We start from the raw sequence: 20,230 nt of genomic DNA, 5'->3' as shown, positions 1-20,230 counted from the left end.
AAACCTTGCCCTGCTCAATCAGCTTCAACTTCTCAAATATCTGCTACCAATTCCTTAAATGCCGATCTCCAGTGGGGCAAAGACAACTTAGTTGATTTCAATCCTTCTAAAACTGAGTCCTGTCTTATATCTTGCAAAAAGGATTCTTCTGCTCCTATGCTTATCTTTGGTGATACTTTGATTTCTAGGCAAGATGATATACAGCAGACCCTTGATTTACCGGGACACCTAAACACTCCAAACTAAAAAAAAAAAAAATTTCAACCAGAATGCATAAAATTCAAGTAATAACTAGAATAGGTATAACTAATTCCACTTCGTTCTTCCAAACATATGCAACATGTATCAATATTGAAATTTCGCAAGATTATTTAATGGAAAAATTTTCAAGCCTACAGGCCAGTAAGGCTCCTGGAGTTGATGGAATATACCCTATAATCTTAAGGGAGGTGGCAAGTGAGTGCATTGAACCATTGAAAAATTGAGGCTAATTATGCGAGCATCACTAGACTCTGGGGAGATTCCCTTGGATTGGGAAAGTGCCAATGTATCTCCCATTCATAAGGGTGGCTCTAAGAGCGAAGTGGGAAATTATCAACCTGTCAGTCTGACTTCACTAGGGAAAATCGTGGAGGCAATGATCAAGAGTGGAATTCAGGATCATTTGGATCGAATTGAAATTCTCAAGGATACCCAGCATGGTTTTATAAAGGGTCACTCACGAGCTGGATTTAGGGAATAATTTCAACATTGTTTATTTAGATTTCAGCAAAGCTTTTGACTCAGTCCCACATGAGCGGTTGCTTTATAAGCTGGAACAGTTGGAATCACTGGGAAAATCCTTAGATGGATAGCAGGATGGCTTCAGGGCAGGAGGCAGAGGGTTGTGATAAATGGCTATTCCTCAGATTGGGTTGATGTAAGAAGTGGGATTCCCCAAGGATCAGTATTAGGACCACTGTTGTTTTTAATTTTCATAAACGACATCGATGAAGGGATAGAGGGCGTGATGTCTAAATTTGCAGATGATGTTAAAATTGGTAGAGTAGTTAATGATCACTGTCAAGCTGAGCTTCTTCAGAGAGACCTAGATAGACTTCAGGAATGGTCAGAAAAATGGCAGCTATGCTTTAATCCGACAAAGTATAAGGTATTACACCTGCGAAACAGTAATACCAAAATAACATATTCACTTGGTGGAGTTCAACTAAACCCAGTACTGGAGGAAAGCGACTTGGGTGTTACGATACAGTCAGATATGAAATTCTCTGAGCATTGTACACAGGTTGCAAGGAAGGCCCATGGTGTCCTATTGATGATCTATCGAACTTTTGCAAAGTAGAGATGGGGACGTGATAATCCCATTATATAAGGCTTTTGTTAGACCACACTTGGAATACTGTGTTCAAGTATGGAGACTGCACCTAAAGAAAGACATCGAGCTTCTTGAAAGGGTGCAAAGACGGGTAACTCACCTGGTGAGATCGGCAAAAGGGCGTCCTTATGAAGAAAGACTTCGAATTTGTGGGTTGTAGAGTTTGGAAACTAAACACCTTAAAGGAGATTTGATTGAGGTGTTTAAGGCTCTGAGAAGCATAAGTAAAATGAATGAGGGCGAAATTTTCAAGATTATAAATGATGCTAGAACTAGGGGACATAAATTCAAGTTACGGGGGGAAATGTTTAGATTGGACTGCAGGAAGTTTTATTTTAGCTGGTGAGTTATAAATTACTGGAATCAGTTGCCTACATGGGTGGTAGAGGCTGACAGTTTGGGGAAATTCAAAGGTCATCTGGATAGTACCTTCGGGTCACGGAAGCGCATAGGATTATAGGTTTAATTTCCTTTTCTTTTATTAATTATTATTATTTATTTATTTATTATTATTTTTATCATTGTTTTATTTTATTTTATTTTTTTGGCTGGTGCAGCATAAGTCATAGGCTTTCTTGCACCATGCGGCCATTACTAATACTAATTCAAACTTCAATTGTAAATTCCATTTCCTAGTCCTTTTCTTAATTTATTCCTTCTGCTTCTAGCCTTTGAAGCAACTTTCTTATGTATTTCTATTTCCTGAAAATTACAATCTATATAAATTCAAGTTCTACGTCAACAAGTTTTAGTATTAGTATTAGTATTAGTAACGGCCGTATGGTGCAAGAAAGCCTATGGCTTATGCTGCACCAGCCAGAAAAAAAAAAAAAAAAAAAAAAATCCGAACAAAACAATGATAAAAACAAAAATTAAATAAATAAATAATAATAATTAATAAATAAATAAAAATAATAAAATGAAATTAAAAATTAAATAAAAAGGAAATTAATCCTATCATCCTATGCGCTTCCCTTACCCGAAAGTACTATCCAGATGACCTTTGAATTTCCCCAAACTGTCGGCCTCTACCACCCATGAAGGCAACTTATTCCAGTAATTTATAACTCGCTGGCTAAAATAAAACTTCCTGCAGTCCAATCTAAACATTTCCCCGCGTAACTTGAATTTATGTCCCCTAGTTCTAGCATCATTTATAATCTTGAAAATTTTGTCCTCATTCATTTTACTGATGCCTCTCAGAGCCTTAAACACCTCAATCAAATCTCCTCTAAGGTGTCTAGTTTCCAAACTCTGCAACCCACATATTCGAAGTCTTTCTTCATAAGGACGCCCTTTTGCCGATCTCACCAGGCGAGTTACCCTTCTTTGCACCCTTTCAAGAAGCTCGATGTCTTTCTTTAGGTGCAGTCTCCATACTTGAACACAGTATTCCAAGTGTGGTCTAACATAGGCCTTATATAATGGGATTATCATGTCCCTATCTCTACTTGCAAAAGTTCGATAGATCATCGATAGGACACCATGGGCCTTCCTTGCAACCTGTTTACAATGCTCAGAGAATTTCATGTCTGACCGTATTGTAACACCCAAGTCCCTTTCCTCCAGTACTGGGTTTAGTTGAACTCCACCAAGTGAATAAGTTATTTTGGGATTACTGTTTCCCAGGTGTAATACCTTACACTTTGTTGGATTAAAGCACAGCTGCCATTTTTCTGACCATTCTTGAAGTCTATCTAGGTCTCTCTGAAGAAGCTCAGCTTGACAGTGATCATTAACTACTCTACCAATTTTAACATCATCTGCAAATTTAGACATCACGCCCTCTATCCCTTCATCAATGTCGTTTATGAAAATTAAAAACAACAGTGGTCCTAATACTGATCCTTGGGGAACCCCACTTCTTACATCAACCCAATCTGAGGAATAGCCATTTATCACAACCCTCTGCCTCCTGCCCTGAAGCCATCCTTCTATCCATCTAAGGATTTTCCCAGTGATTCCAACCTGTTCCAGCTTATAAAGCAACCGCTCATGTGGGACTGAGTCAAAAGCTTTGCTGAAATCTAAATAAACAATGTCGAAATTATTCCCTAAATCCAGCTCGTGAGTGACCCTTTCGAAATAGCGAACCAGATTTGTTAAACATGATTTTCCCTTTACAAAACCATGCTGGGTATCCTTGAGAATTTCAATTCGATCCAAATGATCCTGAATTCCACCCTTGATCAATGCCTCCATGATTTTCCCTACTACTGAAGTCAGACTGACAGGTCGATAATTTCCCACTTCACTTTTAGAGCCACCCTTATGTATGGGAGATACATTGGCACTTTTCCAATCCAAGGGAATCTCCCCAGAGTCTAGTGATGCTCGCATAACCAGACTCAGTGGTTCAATGCACTCGCTTGCCGCCTCTCTCAAGATTATAGGGTATATTCCATCAACTCCAGGAGCCTTACTAGTCTGTAGGCTTGAAAGTTTTTTCATTAAATAATCTTGCGAAATTTCAATATCATTAATTACATATTTTTTAACTTCGCTCCCACAATTTCCCATTGCCACAAAAGGCTTTTCATTTGTAAATATCGATGCAAAATAACTGTTGAGTTCATCTGCAACGGCAGCTGGTGTATTTATTACTATCCCCTTTCCCTTACGTAAAGGTCCGATCTGGTTTGTCCTGCTCTTCTTGGCATTTATATATGTGAAGAATTCTTTATCCCCCCTCTTTGCTCTGTTTGCTAGTGATTTCTCATAAACTGCCTTTGCCTGTCGAACCTTTTCTGTGGCTCTATTACACATCACCTTGTAGCTGTTATAGGCTTCAGTACTTTTTATTGCTCTGTAACATTTCCATGCCACCTTTTTCTGCTCAAGTAATGTGGCAACTTCACTATTCATCCAACTTGAAACCCTTCTCGTGGAGTATTTTTTTAATGGTATATACGCATTCAAGGCATCTGTGATTAATGTTTTAAAAGCGTACCACAGTTCAATTGTATTCATTCTCTGCGCGATATCTACCCAGTTAATAGAGGCCATGTAGTACCTTAAGGCATCGTAATTTCCTTTTCTGAAATTAAAACCCATTCCTTTGCCTTTTACTTCTGCTACCTCTCTCGTCATCATCCACCGTAGAACTCCGTGATCACTTCCTGCTACTGGTTCCTCTACTGTCAGCCCTGTTATGTCATCTGATTCATGTGTGATGATGAGGTCTAGGATATTCTTTTCTCTAGTACTTTCCCTGACATGTTGATACAAATAACAGTCATCTAGTTGATTTAAAAATTTTGTTCCCCATGTCGAGTTTCCTTCCCATTTACTCCAATCAATTAGAGGCAAATTGAAATCACCCATAATAAGGCATTGACGCTTACTTGCCCATTCCATTTGCATGTAGAGGCTTTTGTCATAGTCTTCACAATCACCTGGTCTGTAGATTACGCCTATTCGCATTGTACCTTTGTTTCCAACTATCTCACACCATACAGACTCTATACTAGCATGTGAAATGTCTGAATCTGGGAAAGCTATCGTCGCACTCAGGCTGCTTCTGATAAGAAGCATTACCCCACCACCCCTTCTATCTACTCTATCCTTCCTAAATACATTATACAAGCCGTACTGAAACTCATCATCCCCAATTTCCGGGTGGCACCACGTCTCCGTAAGCCCTATTATGTCCGCGTTACTTGTTTTAACCAGCAGTTCGAATTCGCTCATTTTATTGACGACACTTCTAACGTTACTGTATAAACAATTAAGATTTACTGTTCTTGTATATTTAACAACCCTAACACAACCCTTGAAGTTTTTTAGGCTCTCTTCCCTGATATTAGCTACCTGCTCACGTGAAACGTCTTTGCCCCCAGAACATCTAGATAATACGTCCAGTTGGGGTAACAGATAAGAACTCTTAAGGTATGTGCAAGAGTTACATTGACCAATATTATTAGATAAACGCGTGTCAGTATTACCCACATCCCCCCTAACTAGCAGTTTTTCTGTCTTCTTAATCCATCTGAGGTAATAAAGTACCGCATGTTCCGACAACCTTTCACATTTGGGGTTACCACAAAAAAAAACTTACAAACACAATATATTATCTCAGATTGTGTTTAAACCAAGAAATTAAAGTTAAAAACTAACTTTATTTGTGTAACGACATTCCAACTGGCATTTTCAATTTGGTTAAAAAAAAAAAATGTATTTTTTTTTATTTTTTTTTTTAACATAGTGCCATCTCTCATATTGCCTTTAAAATAACTGGATAGATTCCATCTGCCCCAGGTGCCTGGAGCAGATTGAATCTATTTCTCCTCCACTTTGCTCTCTGTTATTACAAAATCATTTAGCTTTCTGTTAGAGTTTAGTAAACTTCTGTCCTCCCCTTCCTTACAGAATTCCTCATGTGTAAATGAAGATGTAAAATAATCATTCAGTTTGTCAGCTATCTGAGCAGGATCATTGACAGTCGAACCACCAACGTCAAGCTGACCAAGGCGAAATCAGCGATTTCCAACCATCCCTGAGAACTGACTAAACAAATTCTAGAGGTTGCTCGGAAAAGGGCGTTTTTGCAAACCGTACAACCTAAAACGATGAAACCAACGGCATTCAACGTGGACCTGAGTATATTGATAATTTCTCATTTAAAACTAAAGAACTTATAATAGTTCTTTTGTAATTGGGAGGAAAAACCGGATTTTTCCAGTTTTTCCTGGACTGTTCTTAAATTTCGGGGGATATCTGCATAAAAATCTGATTCATCCCCTTCCTTCTAGAATTTACATAAGAAAACAAGTCTTTGTTGCTTTTCTTTGCATTCTTTGCCAAGGATTTCTCGTAACCAGCCTTCACTTGCCTAACTTCCTTTGTGATTTTATTACAGACTAGCTTATATTGCCATAGGCTTCTGTGTGACCTGATAATTTATATGCATCCCATGCATTTTTTTTCTTTGCCATGAGCCTCATTAGTTCATCTGACATCCATTTAGATCTAAATCTTGAAGAGTATTTCTTAGTTGGTATGAAAAGCCTAGTAGCTTCCAAAATTAATTCCTTGAAGGCTTCCCATTTTCATATATAAAAGTGTAGAGGACATTACTGCAAAGAAAAAAAAAAAAATATATATAACAAGTATGAGTTCTTATGATTTAAATCCCGACCCCTCTTTAACTTTTCAACATTTTTTCCAATTTTTTTTGCGAAATTTTGGTTTTATTTTTGACGATAATCAAATTTTTTACTATAAAGTCAAAACAGGAAAAAATTAATATTTAAAAGCATATAATTTATATACATAGTTTTTAAATTTTTAGAAACTTCCAAATTCCTAGAAAAAATTCATTTCTGGTAGCATGCTAGCTTGGATTTGACTGTTCTGGTATTCCAGAAACCAATTTGCAAGATTAATTGATAACATCACCAAAAGAGATGAATCCATCATTCATTAAAAACTCTATATAAGACACTACTACAACAGGCAGTTTCAACTCTTACTAAAATCTCATCAGAGTCCAGTTTGTTAGTTTGTTATTTGGTTTTTAGGAGCATTAAGCAACCAAGGCCATATTGCTCCGGGATATGCGGTGGTCATTCCTTGACCTTTCCGCATACTCCGTATTTGGTGGTGACGGGCTCGAACCCCAGTCTAATCAAGAAGCATGTGCTACGCACTGCTGCTCCTTCCCACCTGGCTACGGAGGCGCCCCTCAGAGTCCAGTAAGTGAATGCTTCAAATAATAAGTCAAATCTAAGCTAGCAGCCAAGCAGTGCGTGCATGTGTGTGTGGGGGGGGGAGTGAAAATTCTTTTTAAACACGCAGTAAATGTAACTTGTGATTATAATCATGAGTGCTGAGCTGCATTGTCGAAAGCAACAAATCAGTGTTTTTTTTTTTTTTTTTTTAATTTATTCTGCCAGCGCCTTTTTTAAAATTTTTTTATATATATATATATACATACAGTAAACCCCCGATATTTGCAGGGGTTACGTTCCTGAGAAATTCCGCGAATACTGAGTTATGGCTCCCATAGTAATAAAGGGGTTCCGTTCCAAAGTATGAAATATATAAGAAAAACTAGTCTAAAATTTTGTCTATGTATGTATTATATGTACCTTCATAATATGACTATATACATAGACAGTACATAGTGAAATGCAAGCATATGGCATTGAAATGACTAAGAAACAATTAAATATAATATTTATTAGAAATTTCAAACAAATCTTTCAAACCAGTGCCTTTGCTAGCAAAAAAAACTTATCCCGCCAGTGCTATCACCAGTTTCGCTAAAGTGTTGATAAAGTTTTGCTTTTTCACGAATGATGAGTGAACTTAACGGAATTTTATTTTGAGTTCGGTCTTCTATCCACAGATTTAAAGTCTTTTCCATTTTTTCTAATTTAACATCACGAGTTACAGAGCAAATGTTTGAAACAATTAGCGTGTTTTCAAGGACACTACGGCGGATTTTTTCTTCCGATTTCTTGATTGATCGTACCGTTGACTCACTGATTTTATAATGTTTTGCCACCGAGAAGACACTTTCACCATTAGAAATTTTATCTAATAACTCAATTTTATTCGCTAATGTCATCACCTTCTTTGATCTTTTCACATTTCCCTTGTTATTCGTAGCCATATTTTTGTATGGGTTAGAAAGAACTTGTCCACAATAAAGTCACTTTCTTCCGTAAACGGCCTCCGTAGCCGTGTGGGCAGGAGCGGGAGTGCAGTAGCACATGCTCTTTGAGTAGACCGGGGTTCAAGCCCCTGACTGCTGAATACGGTCGGTCTGCCAACCCGCACTGGACCAGCGTGGCAGATTATGGTCCATTTCCCTCAGCATGAATTGTTGAGGAGGCTTCCATCCTGAATTGGGTTGATAATGGCTGCACTTTACTTTACTTTACTTCCGTTAACACATTCGAAAAAGTCTGTTTTACACTGCAAAATGGTAGATTTATCACTTTTGTAAGCATATCAATTTATAAATTGATAAATTTATTCAATTTATAAGCATATAAATTAAAAGCAAACGATGAAACCTTCCATGACAAGCGCATAACACATACTGAACAAGGATTAGCGAGAAACATCCACACCCGCGATTTTGCCACCCCTCTCCCCCCCACCCACCCACTAAGTGCTGTTTTGACCAGGAAAGATAATTTTACCCACGCCCGTGTTTTTTTTTTGTGGGAAATGTTCACGGTGCTTTAAAATTCACATTTTTAGGTTTCATTTTATATTAAATCAGCGACTGCGAATACGCGAAACCGCGAATACAGATACCATGAATAGCGGGGGTTTACTGTATATATAAAAAATTGTCTATGCAGTAGTAGTCATTTATCATTTCATTACTATTTCAAGTCCTGTGCTGAAATAAAAAACCTTGCTCCTTTAATAAAATATATTTTTTAAAGAAATGCAGTGCTTCTTCCAGCCATACAATTACAAACAGAAAACTTGCAGAAAAACAGGATGTACCTTCCAAAGATACAGGAAAACACAGGGAAAAAATACAGAAGATATAAATATAATGCATACAAACCAAATGAATGAAAAAAAAAAAAAAAAATCTCATCATGTATTATCCTAAATTAATATTATATTGCATCAATTAGGACAAAAATTTGAAACTTAAAAATACACTTTACACTTTATCCTCCTCAGATAAGTAGCAAAAATTTCTACAATTACAGCAAATGTCTGTTCATTAGTAGTCTTATAGTTTGGATTTATTTTCAATTCTTGAACCACACATAGCTACTTCATTATGTGATTCTCCCCAAATCCCTATGGAACCATTACTGTAGAAGTAAGGCACAGCCACATAACATGAAAATGACCATAAAGAATAAGGCAGAAATGGCCAACTGCATCCAATAAAAATATCAACTAAATATTAATAATCACCAAAATATTCATGAAATATATCCAACACATTCATGGTGTAACAGGGTGCTTTATGTTATAGAAAAAACATTTATTACAGATTCATTTCCTTGAAGGACAAAATAAAGTTAATATGAAGAAGTTACAAATGCTGGTCACTAGGCAGCATGCTATTATGAAAAATTGCTAATCAAAAGTATACACCATGCAGAGCATTTTCATGAAGCCATTTTCTATTTACTGACATAGCTACTGAGATGAAAATAGCCTTGTCTGGCAAAGAAATCTGTTTAATGAGATTCTGATTTTATTAAAAATAAAATGCCATTACAGAACGTTCACATTCTGTTTTTACTGGTTTCAATTCATTCCAGGTAGCATGCAGATACACTCCGACTCACGACCATTCATAGTTAAGACAGTTGGAAATATTAAATTTTAAAAAAATTAGAAATTAAAAAAATTACAAAAAATAGAATTTGAGTCCTAACAATAAATTGCACTTGCTGATGACAATTTACTACAATTATGGCATCCCATGTTTAGTATGGTGTCATTAAGTCTAGCTACTCTCAGTATCACTGAGTCTCTCTCTGTTCTTCAAAGCTAGTGAACGTGATATTATCACTGTGTGATTCCCAATCTTTTTGTTATTTTGGGAACCAAACTACCCTTCAATTAATATGGCTAGCAAAAGCAGAATTGATTCACCATCTCCTGTCAAGAAGAGAAAGACAATAAGCTTAGAGATGAAGCTGAAAATAATAACACAACACGAAAAAGGTAAATCTGTAACGGAATGGCTCACAACATCACCTTATCTTGCTCGACTATATCCACCATCATAAAGGACAAAGACAGAATTCATGAAGCAGTAAAAGCGTCAGTGCCTATCAATTCAACAATAATAATGAAAAAACAGAACTGAACCTATTCACGAGATGGAAAGGTTATTATTTGCATGGATAGAGGACCAAACTCAGAAGCATGTACCCCTGAGCTTATTAGCTATTCAGGCTAAAGCAAGAAGCCTTTTCAAAACTTTAAAGTTACATGTAGGAGATGACTACAAAGAAACATTTGTTGTGAGTTATGGATGGTTCAATAGGTTTAGAAAACGTTACAATTTGCATAATGTGAAAGTAAGTGGGAAAGCAGCTAGTGCCGATACAGAAGCTGCTGATGCTTTTAAGGAAGAGTTAATCGTATCATTGAAGAGGGAGAATATTTGCCTGAGCAAATATTCAATGAGGATGAAACAAGCTTATTTTGGAAGAAAATAATTATAATGTGGAGCAGCTTGTCGAAAACACAGATGAATTAACCAACGATGAGCTGGAACTACAAGACATTAGAGAAGAAAAAGCGAGAGAAAATGTAGAAGAAACACCAGAGCTTGCAAGAAAGTTTTCAAAGAAAAAGATGGCAGAGTCATTTGCCATAATTAATAAGGGAATGCAGATGTTGGAAGAAATGGATCCAAATGTTAAAAGATATTCAAATGTGTACAAAACTATTCAAGATGCCCTTGCTTGCTACAGGGAGATCTACAATGAAAAGAAAAAGCAAAGTGCACAGTCAACATTACACAAATTTTTCAAGAAGACTTCCACTGTTCCTTCACCCTCATCTGCTGAAAAGTCTAGCACCTCTCTCTGTCTGTCTGTCTGTCTGTCTGTCTCAATGAATAATTTTAATATCCTTAATTGTGTAACTTTAACTTCCCTTTTCTTATTAACCTTGGAAACCCCTATATTACCATTGTTATTTATATTCAGCTTATGACCATTTCGACTTATGATGGAAGTACCAGAAGGGAAGTCATTGTAAGTCAGGGAGTATCTGTATACAGTCTGGAAACCAATTTAAAGGCATGCATCACCTGAAGTTTGTTTAAAGTATAGTTCACGTATTTTGGTACCAAAAGGTGTGACAATTCATTTAAATGAAATGAGTGAGCTTAGATTTCTTCAGACGCAATGAGATCTTACTGTACACACAGTGCAATCTAGTGTATGAAAATATTTCTTCCCACCAAACTGTCTTGTAATATTCCACATAAATTTTTTCAAGTTGAATAATACAACTAAATGAAATATTTGGAGCTGTTCAACAACCAATTTAATTCAAAAATCATGCTGAACTCACACAAAGCCAGTCTGATGAAAATTTTCACTTTATATCATATTCAAATTCCATATATACCACTTTTATAAAATAAATTTTAACATTTTTTTCCAAACCTTTTTAGATCCCATTCCTCTACGAGGCCAAAAATTCTGATGTTTGAAACCAAATTTCTTCCCTTGAGAATTTGGTGCAGGAATCAATGATGAAACCTAGAGTAACAATACATGGTTCATTTTTTTTTTTTAATTAGTTTAGGACTGAAAATAAGAGTTAACAACAGATCAGATTAAGATGACAAAATAATTTCATAATGCAGGAAAAGATAAAACCATTTAATATATACAGAAATACACACATATTTGATAAAAGTGATGGAGAATTCCATTAAATAATCAGATGCAGACTATTTCGTGATATGATTATGGAGGCTAGATACTGATAAATTTTCTCCTCCAATTCTTAAATTTATAGTGTGGGCATTTCTCATTACTTTTTCCCCTGATCAATGTTACTCTAAAAATATTCCATATTTTACACTATAAGAATACTCCATATTTATAAATGTAATTAGTATTAATTTATTTAGAATAAAATCATTTTCACAGCCTAAATCAGTAAGTCAAGCAAACTTTTTGCCACTTAACCCTTTTTTTATTCCTAGTTTTAACAGTGGATCCTCAAACATATCATTTGGTTTTATTATTTTCAATAATGAAAAAAAAAAAAAAAAAAAAAAAACAAACAAAAATATTTCTAACCCACCATAAAAATTTGCCCTTCCTTAATTCAACACACACAGCTTTAAAAAGAATAATTAATTTCTATCCACCTGTCTGTCTACATGGTCTGCTCAATACATAACCATTTACATCTCAGTTTCTCTAAATGCTAGAGAAAAAGGTCTCTAACAACTTACCTCTCAAAATTGGTGAAGGGTAACATATCTTTTGCTATGAAATATGTAAGGCACACATAATGAGCAGAGCTGACCTGTCTCATAGATGCATGTACTTGTTCATGGACTACCCTAATATCTGTGGAACACAGTTTTCATGCTACTAACCTAAAGGATAGCTGCATGGGGTGTGTTACATATACCCTATAAAGCCACCCATTTTACGACATTCTGGTCACTACCTGTCATTAATTCCTGGTATTATTAAGGTTATAACACTGGTTAAATCAGTGTTGTAACCTTAATACTACCATATCCTTAATGAAAATCAAATCAAGAGTTTTCATTAAGGATTAACATTCATCCAGCTGATTCAAAAAATTTGATCCCGCTTGGTGTATTATCTGTCTTTGATTTCCAATCTACTGGTTATCATTCTCTTAACACCAACAAGGTGAATTAGTTTGTGCTAATTTTAATAGTTTTTATCTCTCATTTTAAATAAGTAGTTTTTATCATTCTGAAAACTTTTGGTATGTTAATTTTTAATCATATAGGCAGTTCAAAAGTTAGATTAAAATTAAAATTCTTGTGTCAGCTTGTAGGGCAAGCATTTTCTTGTTGGTTTTTGTTAAATTAATAATTTTATAGATTGTTTTATACTGCACTTTGGAATAGTTAACCTGATATAGCAAAAACAAGGCAAGGAATAAGTTTAAAATTTTACAATGCACTTTAAAATTTTCTTTATTTCAATATTACGTTGAATAATAAGAACAAATAATATCATTAAAAACAATCTTCTTTTTCAACAACAAAAAAAAAAAAAAAAAAAAAAATATTCCCAACTATCTGAAACTAAATCTCAAAGCCACATAACAGGAAAAATTTAGACAAATCCAAAAACACTAGGGAAAGCAAACACAGGAGCAGGCATGCTGTGCAATTTTTGTACAAACATAGCACCATACAGATTTTTTTACAGTTAAATATTCTCAAATTAAAAAGTACATAAACTCTGATGAATTTCAAGAATTGGTTAAATCAGTATTTTCCACCCTTTGAAATGTGGAACACCAGATTTATATTAACATTATTTTGTTCTTTCACTTTCAATACAAAAAATTTTTGTCATAAGATTAGCATTAGCAAAGGCATATGATGCAAGAAAGCAAGCTTATATAGCATCAGCCAAAAAAAAAAACCTTATTTCACCCATCCACTCGCTCCAAATGTTTGTCAAGTTCTGCCTTGAATCTATTTAAGCTATCACCTTATACGACAGATGGAAGTTTGTTCCACCAATCAAACACCCGCTGGCTAAAGGCAAAATTCCGCACATCTATCCTACAACCGTCTTTCCTCAATTTGAATTTATACCCTCTCAGGCGATTATTCTGAGCAAGAGGAAAAATCCCATCAGCATTGATGGGATTCACAAGGTTGATGGAATTCACATCATTGATGGAATTCGATCAGATCACCTCGCAGGTGCCTAGTCTCCAGACACTGTAATTCGCAAAACTCAAGCCTTTCTTCGTAAGAGCAGATGATACAAAGGTTATCAGGGTTGTTAACGACACTAATGACAGTACGCTGTTGCAACAGGATCTAGAAAAGTTGAGCAGGTGGGCTGAGAGGTGGCAACTGAAGTTTAACATTGACAAATATAAATTACTGCAACCCTTTGTTCCATTCACTAATCTTGTTGCCCATCTCTGTACTCATTCCAACAGCTCTACATCCTTCCTAAAATTAGGCCTCCAGACCTGATACAGTACTCAAGGTGTGGCCTGACCATTGCCTTATACAAGGGGATAATCACCTCCTTATCCCTGCTAGAAAAATTCCAGTATATCCTGTGTATCGACCGTATTTAGCAGTCAGGGGCTTGAACCCCGGTCTACTCAAAGAGCGTGTGCTACTGCACTCCCGCTCCTGACCACTCGGCTACGGAGGCCGCTGTAGTAACTTGCCCTTAATGCCATACTGCTCCAATTTGCATAATAGCCTTCCATGTGCAACAGTATCAAAGCTTTCCTGAAATCCAAGTATATGATATTAATATTATTTTTTTTGCATCCAGTTCCTTTGCGACCACATCATAGTATCCAATCTAATTGGTCAGAGAGGCTTAACAAACCCATGTTGGGTCTGTATTATTTACTGCAGTCTTGTCTAGATGATCCTGCAATCTTCTTTAACCAGCGACTCCGTTATTTTCCACGGAACAGAAGTTAAACTAACAGGCCTGTAATTACTCATGTCACCCTTTGATTCCCCTTTGTGAACTGGAGGTACATTTGCATATCTCCATTCTGTGGGGACCTCCCCTGAGTGCAAGTCCTGAGTCACTAATGAGAGCATAATTATGCTCTCATAATTATGGCTAAGGGTTTGCTTACTTCCTTTGCCGCCTCCTTTAATATAACTGGATAGATCACATCCAACCCAGGTGCTTTTCTTATTTTAACTACAACAATTTCTCCTCCACTTTGCTCTCAGTTATTAAAAAATCATTTAACTCCCTGTTAGCATTTAATAAGCTCCTGTCTTCTACTTCCTTACAGAATTCCTCGTGTGAATGTAGATGCAAAGTACTCATTCAATTTGTCAGCTGTCTGAGCAGGATCATCAAGAGATTAACCATCGATATCAAGTGGTCCAATATGATTCATCCCTTTCGGTCTAGAGTTTATATAAGTAAAGAAATCTTTGCTGTTTTTCTTTGCATCCTTTGCCAAAGCTTTCTTGTAATCTGCTTTTGCTTGCCTAACCTTCTTTGTGGCTTCATTAGAGACTAGCTTATATCTAACATAGGCTTCTGTGTCGCCTGATTAGTTATATGCATCCCATGTATTTTTCTTCTCTGCCACGAGTCTCATTAGTTCATCTGACATCCATTTAGGCCTAAACCTTGAACAGCATTTCATAGTTGGTATGAAAAGCCTAGTAGCTGCCAAGATTAATTGCATGAATGTTTCTCATTTAGAATTCACCGTTGGTAACATCATCATTAGTTTCCACTATATAGAATTTAGAAAATATCTGAGACCACTGTAGTCAACTTTACAAAAGCAAAAATCCTTCCCCTTTACCCCTGATGGTAGTTACATCTTTAAGTAAATCCCACATCAGTACATTGTGATCACTGCCACCAGTGGTTCCTTTACTTGTAAATTCTTAATGCATGAATAATCGCTGCTGATAATCAGATCAAGAGTATTACTCCCTCTGGTTGCCTCTTGAACATGCTGCTGTACAATACAATCATCCAGTAAATACACATAAGTTTTGTTAGTGTTTGAGTGACCAATCCACAAGTTCCAATCAATACTGGGAAGTTAAAATCCCCCATTATAAGACATTCTGATTTACTGGCCTACTCTATTTCTCTGTATAGCTGTTCATTGTACTCATCAGAGTAATTAGTCCTGTAACCCACTCCTACCCACATTTTTGCTTTCCCGGTGCTTATTCACATCAAACTGACTCACTGTCTACCAATGTCGACTGGATGCACTGCCTTAGATTTTATGTTTCTTAACTAACAGCATAACCCTCCTTTCTATCCTTTCTGTACAAATTATACTCCCCAAATTCCAATTTTGCATTCCTTATATCTGTGTGATGCCGCTTCTCTGATATCCCAACAATATTCGTCTTTGACGTCTTGACCAGCACTTCAAATTCATCAAATTTATTTACTATACTCCTAACATGACTATAAACAAAAGAATTTGTTTTTGTATAGATATATTGAGCGCATGTTCTTTTTAAGAGGTGTGAGCCATAAGTTTTCAGACTAGCCACATGAAGCACCAACCACATATAGTATAGCAGTGTAATTAGGTACTGCTGAACATGTTCACTTTGGGTTAGTATTGCGAGTTTAATGCCAAAAGGATATTGGCATTAAACACCAATATGGAACACACTTAAACACCAATTGCTTTTGAGCAATTGGTGTTTGTCATAAACTTGGAAAAACTACTGATGATTTAATTTGTGCCCCATTTGCTAAGTGATGAAGAGAAACAGAAATGGCTTTCTGTGTGCCTGTGTGCCTGGCCTGAACTTTCTGTGAACTTTCTGTGTGCCTGGCCTGTGCAGGCACACAGAAAGCACAGGCCAGGTAGGCCAGAAAGTTCCTTTCGAAGGTCATAACAGGGAATGAAAGCTGGGTTTATGGTTAGGATGCAAAAACAAAGCAGCACTCCTCCCAGTGAAAAAGTCCATCATTTCTATCTCCAAAAAAAAAAATAAAAAAACCCCAAGGTAGATCAGATAAAATGTCAAGAGCATGCTGATTATTTTCTTCTACAATAGGGTATTGTTCATCAGGGGTTTCTTCCACAGGTCAAATTGCAAACCAGTTCTACAATGGGGTCCTAAGACATTTTGAGGGAAGATGTCAGAATGAAAACACCCAGACAAATGGCATATTTAGGACTTGCTTCTGTGTCACAACAATGTGCCAGTCCCCATGGTTTTGTCAGTTTAGTGTTTTTAACTAAGAACAAAATGGCAATGGTTCCACACTCTTCCTATTCTCCAAACCTGGTCCCCTGTAACTTCTTCCTGTTATTCAATATTAAAATCCAATTATAAAAGAATGAAGATTTGAAAATATCGAGATTCAAGCTGAATTGCAGAAAGTGTTGGACAGCATCACGAAACATGAGTTCTAGAGATGCTTCAGACAGTGGGAGAAGCACCAGGATTGATGCATAAACTCTAAAGAGGGAACACTTTGAAGAGGGCAACACCAACACGTAACTAACATGTAAGTCTGAAATAATTTTATTGCTCCAGTTTGCAAATGTTTGGTTTGCATGTCATTTTTTTAAAATATTGAAGCATAGAAAGGTGTTAATTTTGGTGGAACATTTTGTGGAATACTTGGATAGTGCTTACAGCTGAAATAACATTGGATTTAATATTCAAATGCAGGAATATCAAAAACATGGCATCACCCTGATATAAGGGATGTGAAATCTAAATATGGTGATTACATTGTGTACAGAAAAGGATAGACACAACAGGACTGGGAGGGGAAGAAGATTTTATGTTTTGGTTAAAAAGAACACTCAATAAACATGGACTGCAAGTGCAATACTGATTCAGTGCGGTGTGATATAAAATTGGAAAGATAAAAATGAGAACAAAAGTACCTTAGAAGAGCATTGTAGCCAACTTTTGACTTTCAGAAAGCAGGATATTTTTGATTACGAGATTTGTCAGAGGATGCTGCCATTCTACCAATCTAGTTAAAAATTCACCCAAATACAGTTAACATGCATTAATTGAAACTGTTTCAATCTGTCTTTCCTTTTAGAACTCCTTTCTATATAACAGTAAATGTCCACCAAATATTTAACCACTTTCAGATGAAGGCATTGAGTTATCCGTCTGCCCCCACACTTCAGCACATTATTGGATAACAATTTCCTCTTTTATCTCAGCAGCACAGTAGAGACATGATAGATATTTCTCATCAATTGTGCTTTTCCCAAATCTATAATGTGGCCAGGTATCAGTATATCTTATTGAGATATACTGATACTTTTTATTATTATTATTATTATTTTTAAGGTAATACTGTCTTGCTCAACTCATAAATTAGCATATTCAAAGTCTCGATAGTTAAAAAAAAAAAAAAAAAAAAAATCACAATATAAATGATCATTTAAACTGCTGCATTTCTAGATATGCAAAATCTCGAATTTTATAATGCAGCCACATATGAATGTTTTGTGTTACTTTTTTTTTGATCACCAAAACTCTACACATTATAAAATTAAATATTTTTTACCGAAATAGTATTTTTTTTTTTTTTAATATTTTAGTTTTTAAACCGAAATTTGCACAGGTCGATTTAACACAGCTGGTTTATCCCACACTTTTTTTTTTTTTTTTTTTTTTATAAATACAATTATATTAACTGCAGTGGTTTAGTTAAAAAAGAAAAAAATTAAAACATTTAGACATCGACTTATTCTAATTTAGCAGTTTAAACACAAATAACAATAAAGATATTTTATTGTTTTTCCCAGCATTAAAAAATTAAAATGTAAATAATATAATGAAATATTTTGTACCTTACAAGTTATCTCCTTCAAAACTTGGCCTTGGCCTTGCACACAATGTTCCATACATTTCTTCCAAGCATAGAAAAAATTCTGGAGTCATCTTCTGTAAGTTCTTTTAAAACTGGTTGTTTTTTTCTGAATGTCTTCAATGGACTGAAAATGGGTTCTCTTAGGTTTAGGGATGAGAAAAAAAAGTTCTCTTTTCAGTTTAGGGAAGAGAAAAAAGTCTAGGTCTGGCAAGTGTGATGCATTCACACACACGGATTTATTTTTTTTAATCAGAAACTGGTGAAGAGGAAGAGCATTGTGTACTAGGGCATTGTACTAGGATATTCAGGTCTCTTCCTTCAAATTTTTTCATGCAGCATTGTTAGAAGTTCAATGGAGTATGTCTGATTGACAGTCTGAATTGGTGGGACATGTTCAGCCATAATAATGCCGAATTCCTGGCAAGAAGGGGCCATGTTCACACAGGGATTTGTTTTTTGGACAGAAACTGGCAAACAGAGAGTGCATTGTGTGCTGCTGCATCCAACCATCCTTTCACAATTCAGGTCTCTTGATTCAAATTTTTTCATGTCAGAACATCAATGTAGTATGTTTGATTGACAGTCTGATTTGGTGGGATGTATTCAGCCATAATAATTCCCTTAATATCAAAGAAAACAACAAGCATGGTTTTCAATTTTGATTTTGACATTCTTGGTTTTTTTCAGTCTTGGGAACTGTTTTGTCTTCCACTGCACTGACTTTCTTTAAGTTTCTGTGGCATGCTGGAACAGCAAATGTTTATTGCAAGTAATTACAGTACCCAGAAAGTAGATCTTCTTCATTTTTTTTCAAAACTTCTTCACAAACTTGGAGTCTACTCATTCTTTGATCTTCATTGAAAAATTTGGGCACCACGTTGACACACTTTTCTCATGCCTATATTTTCAGTTAAAATTTGTCTGTTTCTTTGTCCATATTGAGTTCTGATGCAACCATTAAAATGTTTGAATGGAAATCATCTCTAATTAATGTCCTTACCTGGTCCATAGCATTCGCAAATTCATCAGTCAAAAAAAAAAAAAAAAAAACACATACACACCTCCCATTTCACTTATTCATTCTCTCCAATAGTTTGTCTAATTCTTCTTTGAATTAATTTAAACTATCAACTTCTACAACAACAGATAGAAGTTTGTTCTGACAATAAACCACCTACTGGCTAAAAGCAAACTTCCGCACATCTATTCTGCAATCATCCTTCCTCAATTTGAATTAGTGCCCTCTCGTGTGTAGTCTGAGCGCAAGGAAGAATCCCATCAGCAATGAGCTTGCTCAATCCATTCAAAGCATTAAACACCTCAATTAGATCATCTCACAGGTGCCTAACTTCCAGATGCTGCAATTTGCCAATTTGCAGAACTTCCTTGGTAAGAGAACCCTTCCCCCCTCACTGCCCTTCTCTGTACTCGTTTCAGCAGCTCTACATCCTTCCTAAAATTCCTAAAATGAGCCCTCCAGACCTGTATGCAGTATTCAAGATGTGTCCTAACCATTGCCTTATACAATGGGATAATCACCTCCTTATCCCTGCTAGCAAAATTCCTGTATATCATTGACAAAACTCCATGAGTTGTCCCGGTAGCCTGTCTGCACTGCTCAGAGAACTTCATATCTGACTGCACAATTACTCCCCGATCTTTTTCATTTTCTACTACCCTATCATGGATACCTGACAGCCCGGTCATTCATAACCTTCCACATTCTCTCTTCCTTCTAAAAACCTTTATGCCATTCAAGTATACAAGCTCTTGACACAGTATCTTCCCCGTAAACTTTAAATAATAACTCAACTTTCAGTTTGTGTTTTCTTTG

At 36.0% G+C, this 20,230-nt stretch overlaps 1 protein-coding gene across 1 annotated transcript in view; it reads right to left on the bottom strand.

Annotated features, from left to right (window-relative positions):
• The window catches only part of LOC150083731 (uncharacterized), a 179,705-nt gene that overhangs the window by 93,545 nt on the left and 65,930 nt on the right, over window positions 1–20,230 (bottom strand). The window contains exon 4 of the mRNA XM_090377448.1: window positions 11,494–11,589. Within this exon, the coding sequence (XP_090233574.1) occupies window positions 11,494–11,589 (96 nt within the window). The remainder of the gene's footprint in view (window positions 1–11,493; window positions 11,590–20,230) is intronic.

This window comes from Mastigoproctus giganteus, chromosome 7 (assembly GCF_048544385.1).
Source record: "Mastigoproctus giganteus isolate SK-2022 chromosome 7, ASM4854438v1, whole genome shotgun sequence".
In the NCBI taxonomy this organism is placed as follows: Eukaryota; Metazoa; Arthropoda; class Arachnida; order Uropygi; family Thelyphonidae; genus Mastigoproctus; species Mastigoproctus giganteus.
The sequence above is the reverse complement of the archived record's forward strand: the minus strand, read 5'-3'. Positions and strand labels throughout refer to the sequence as shown.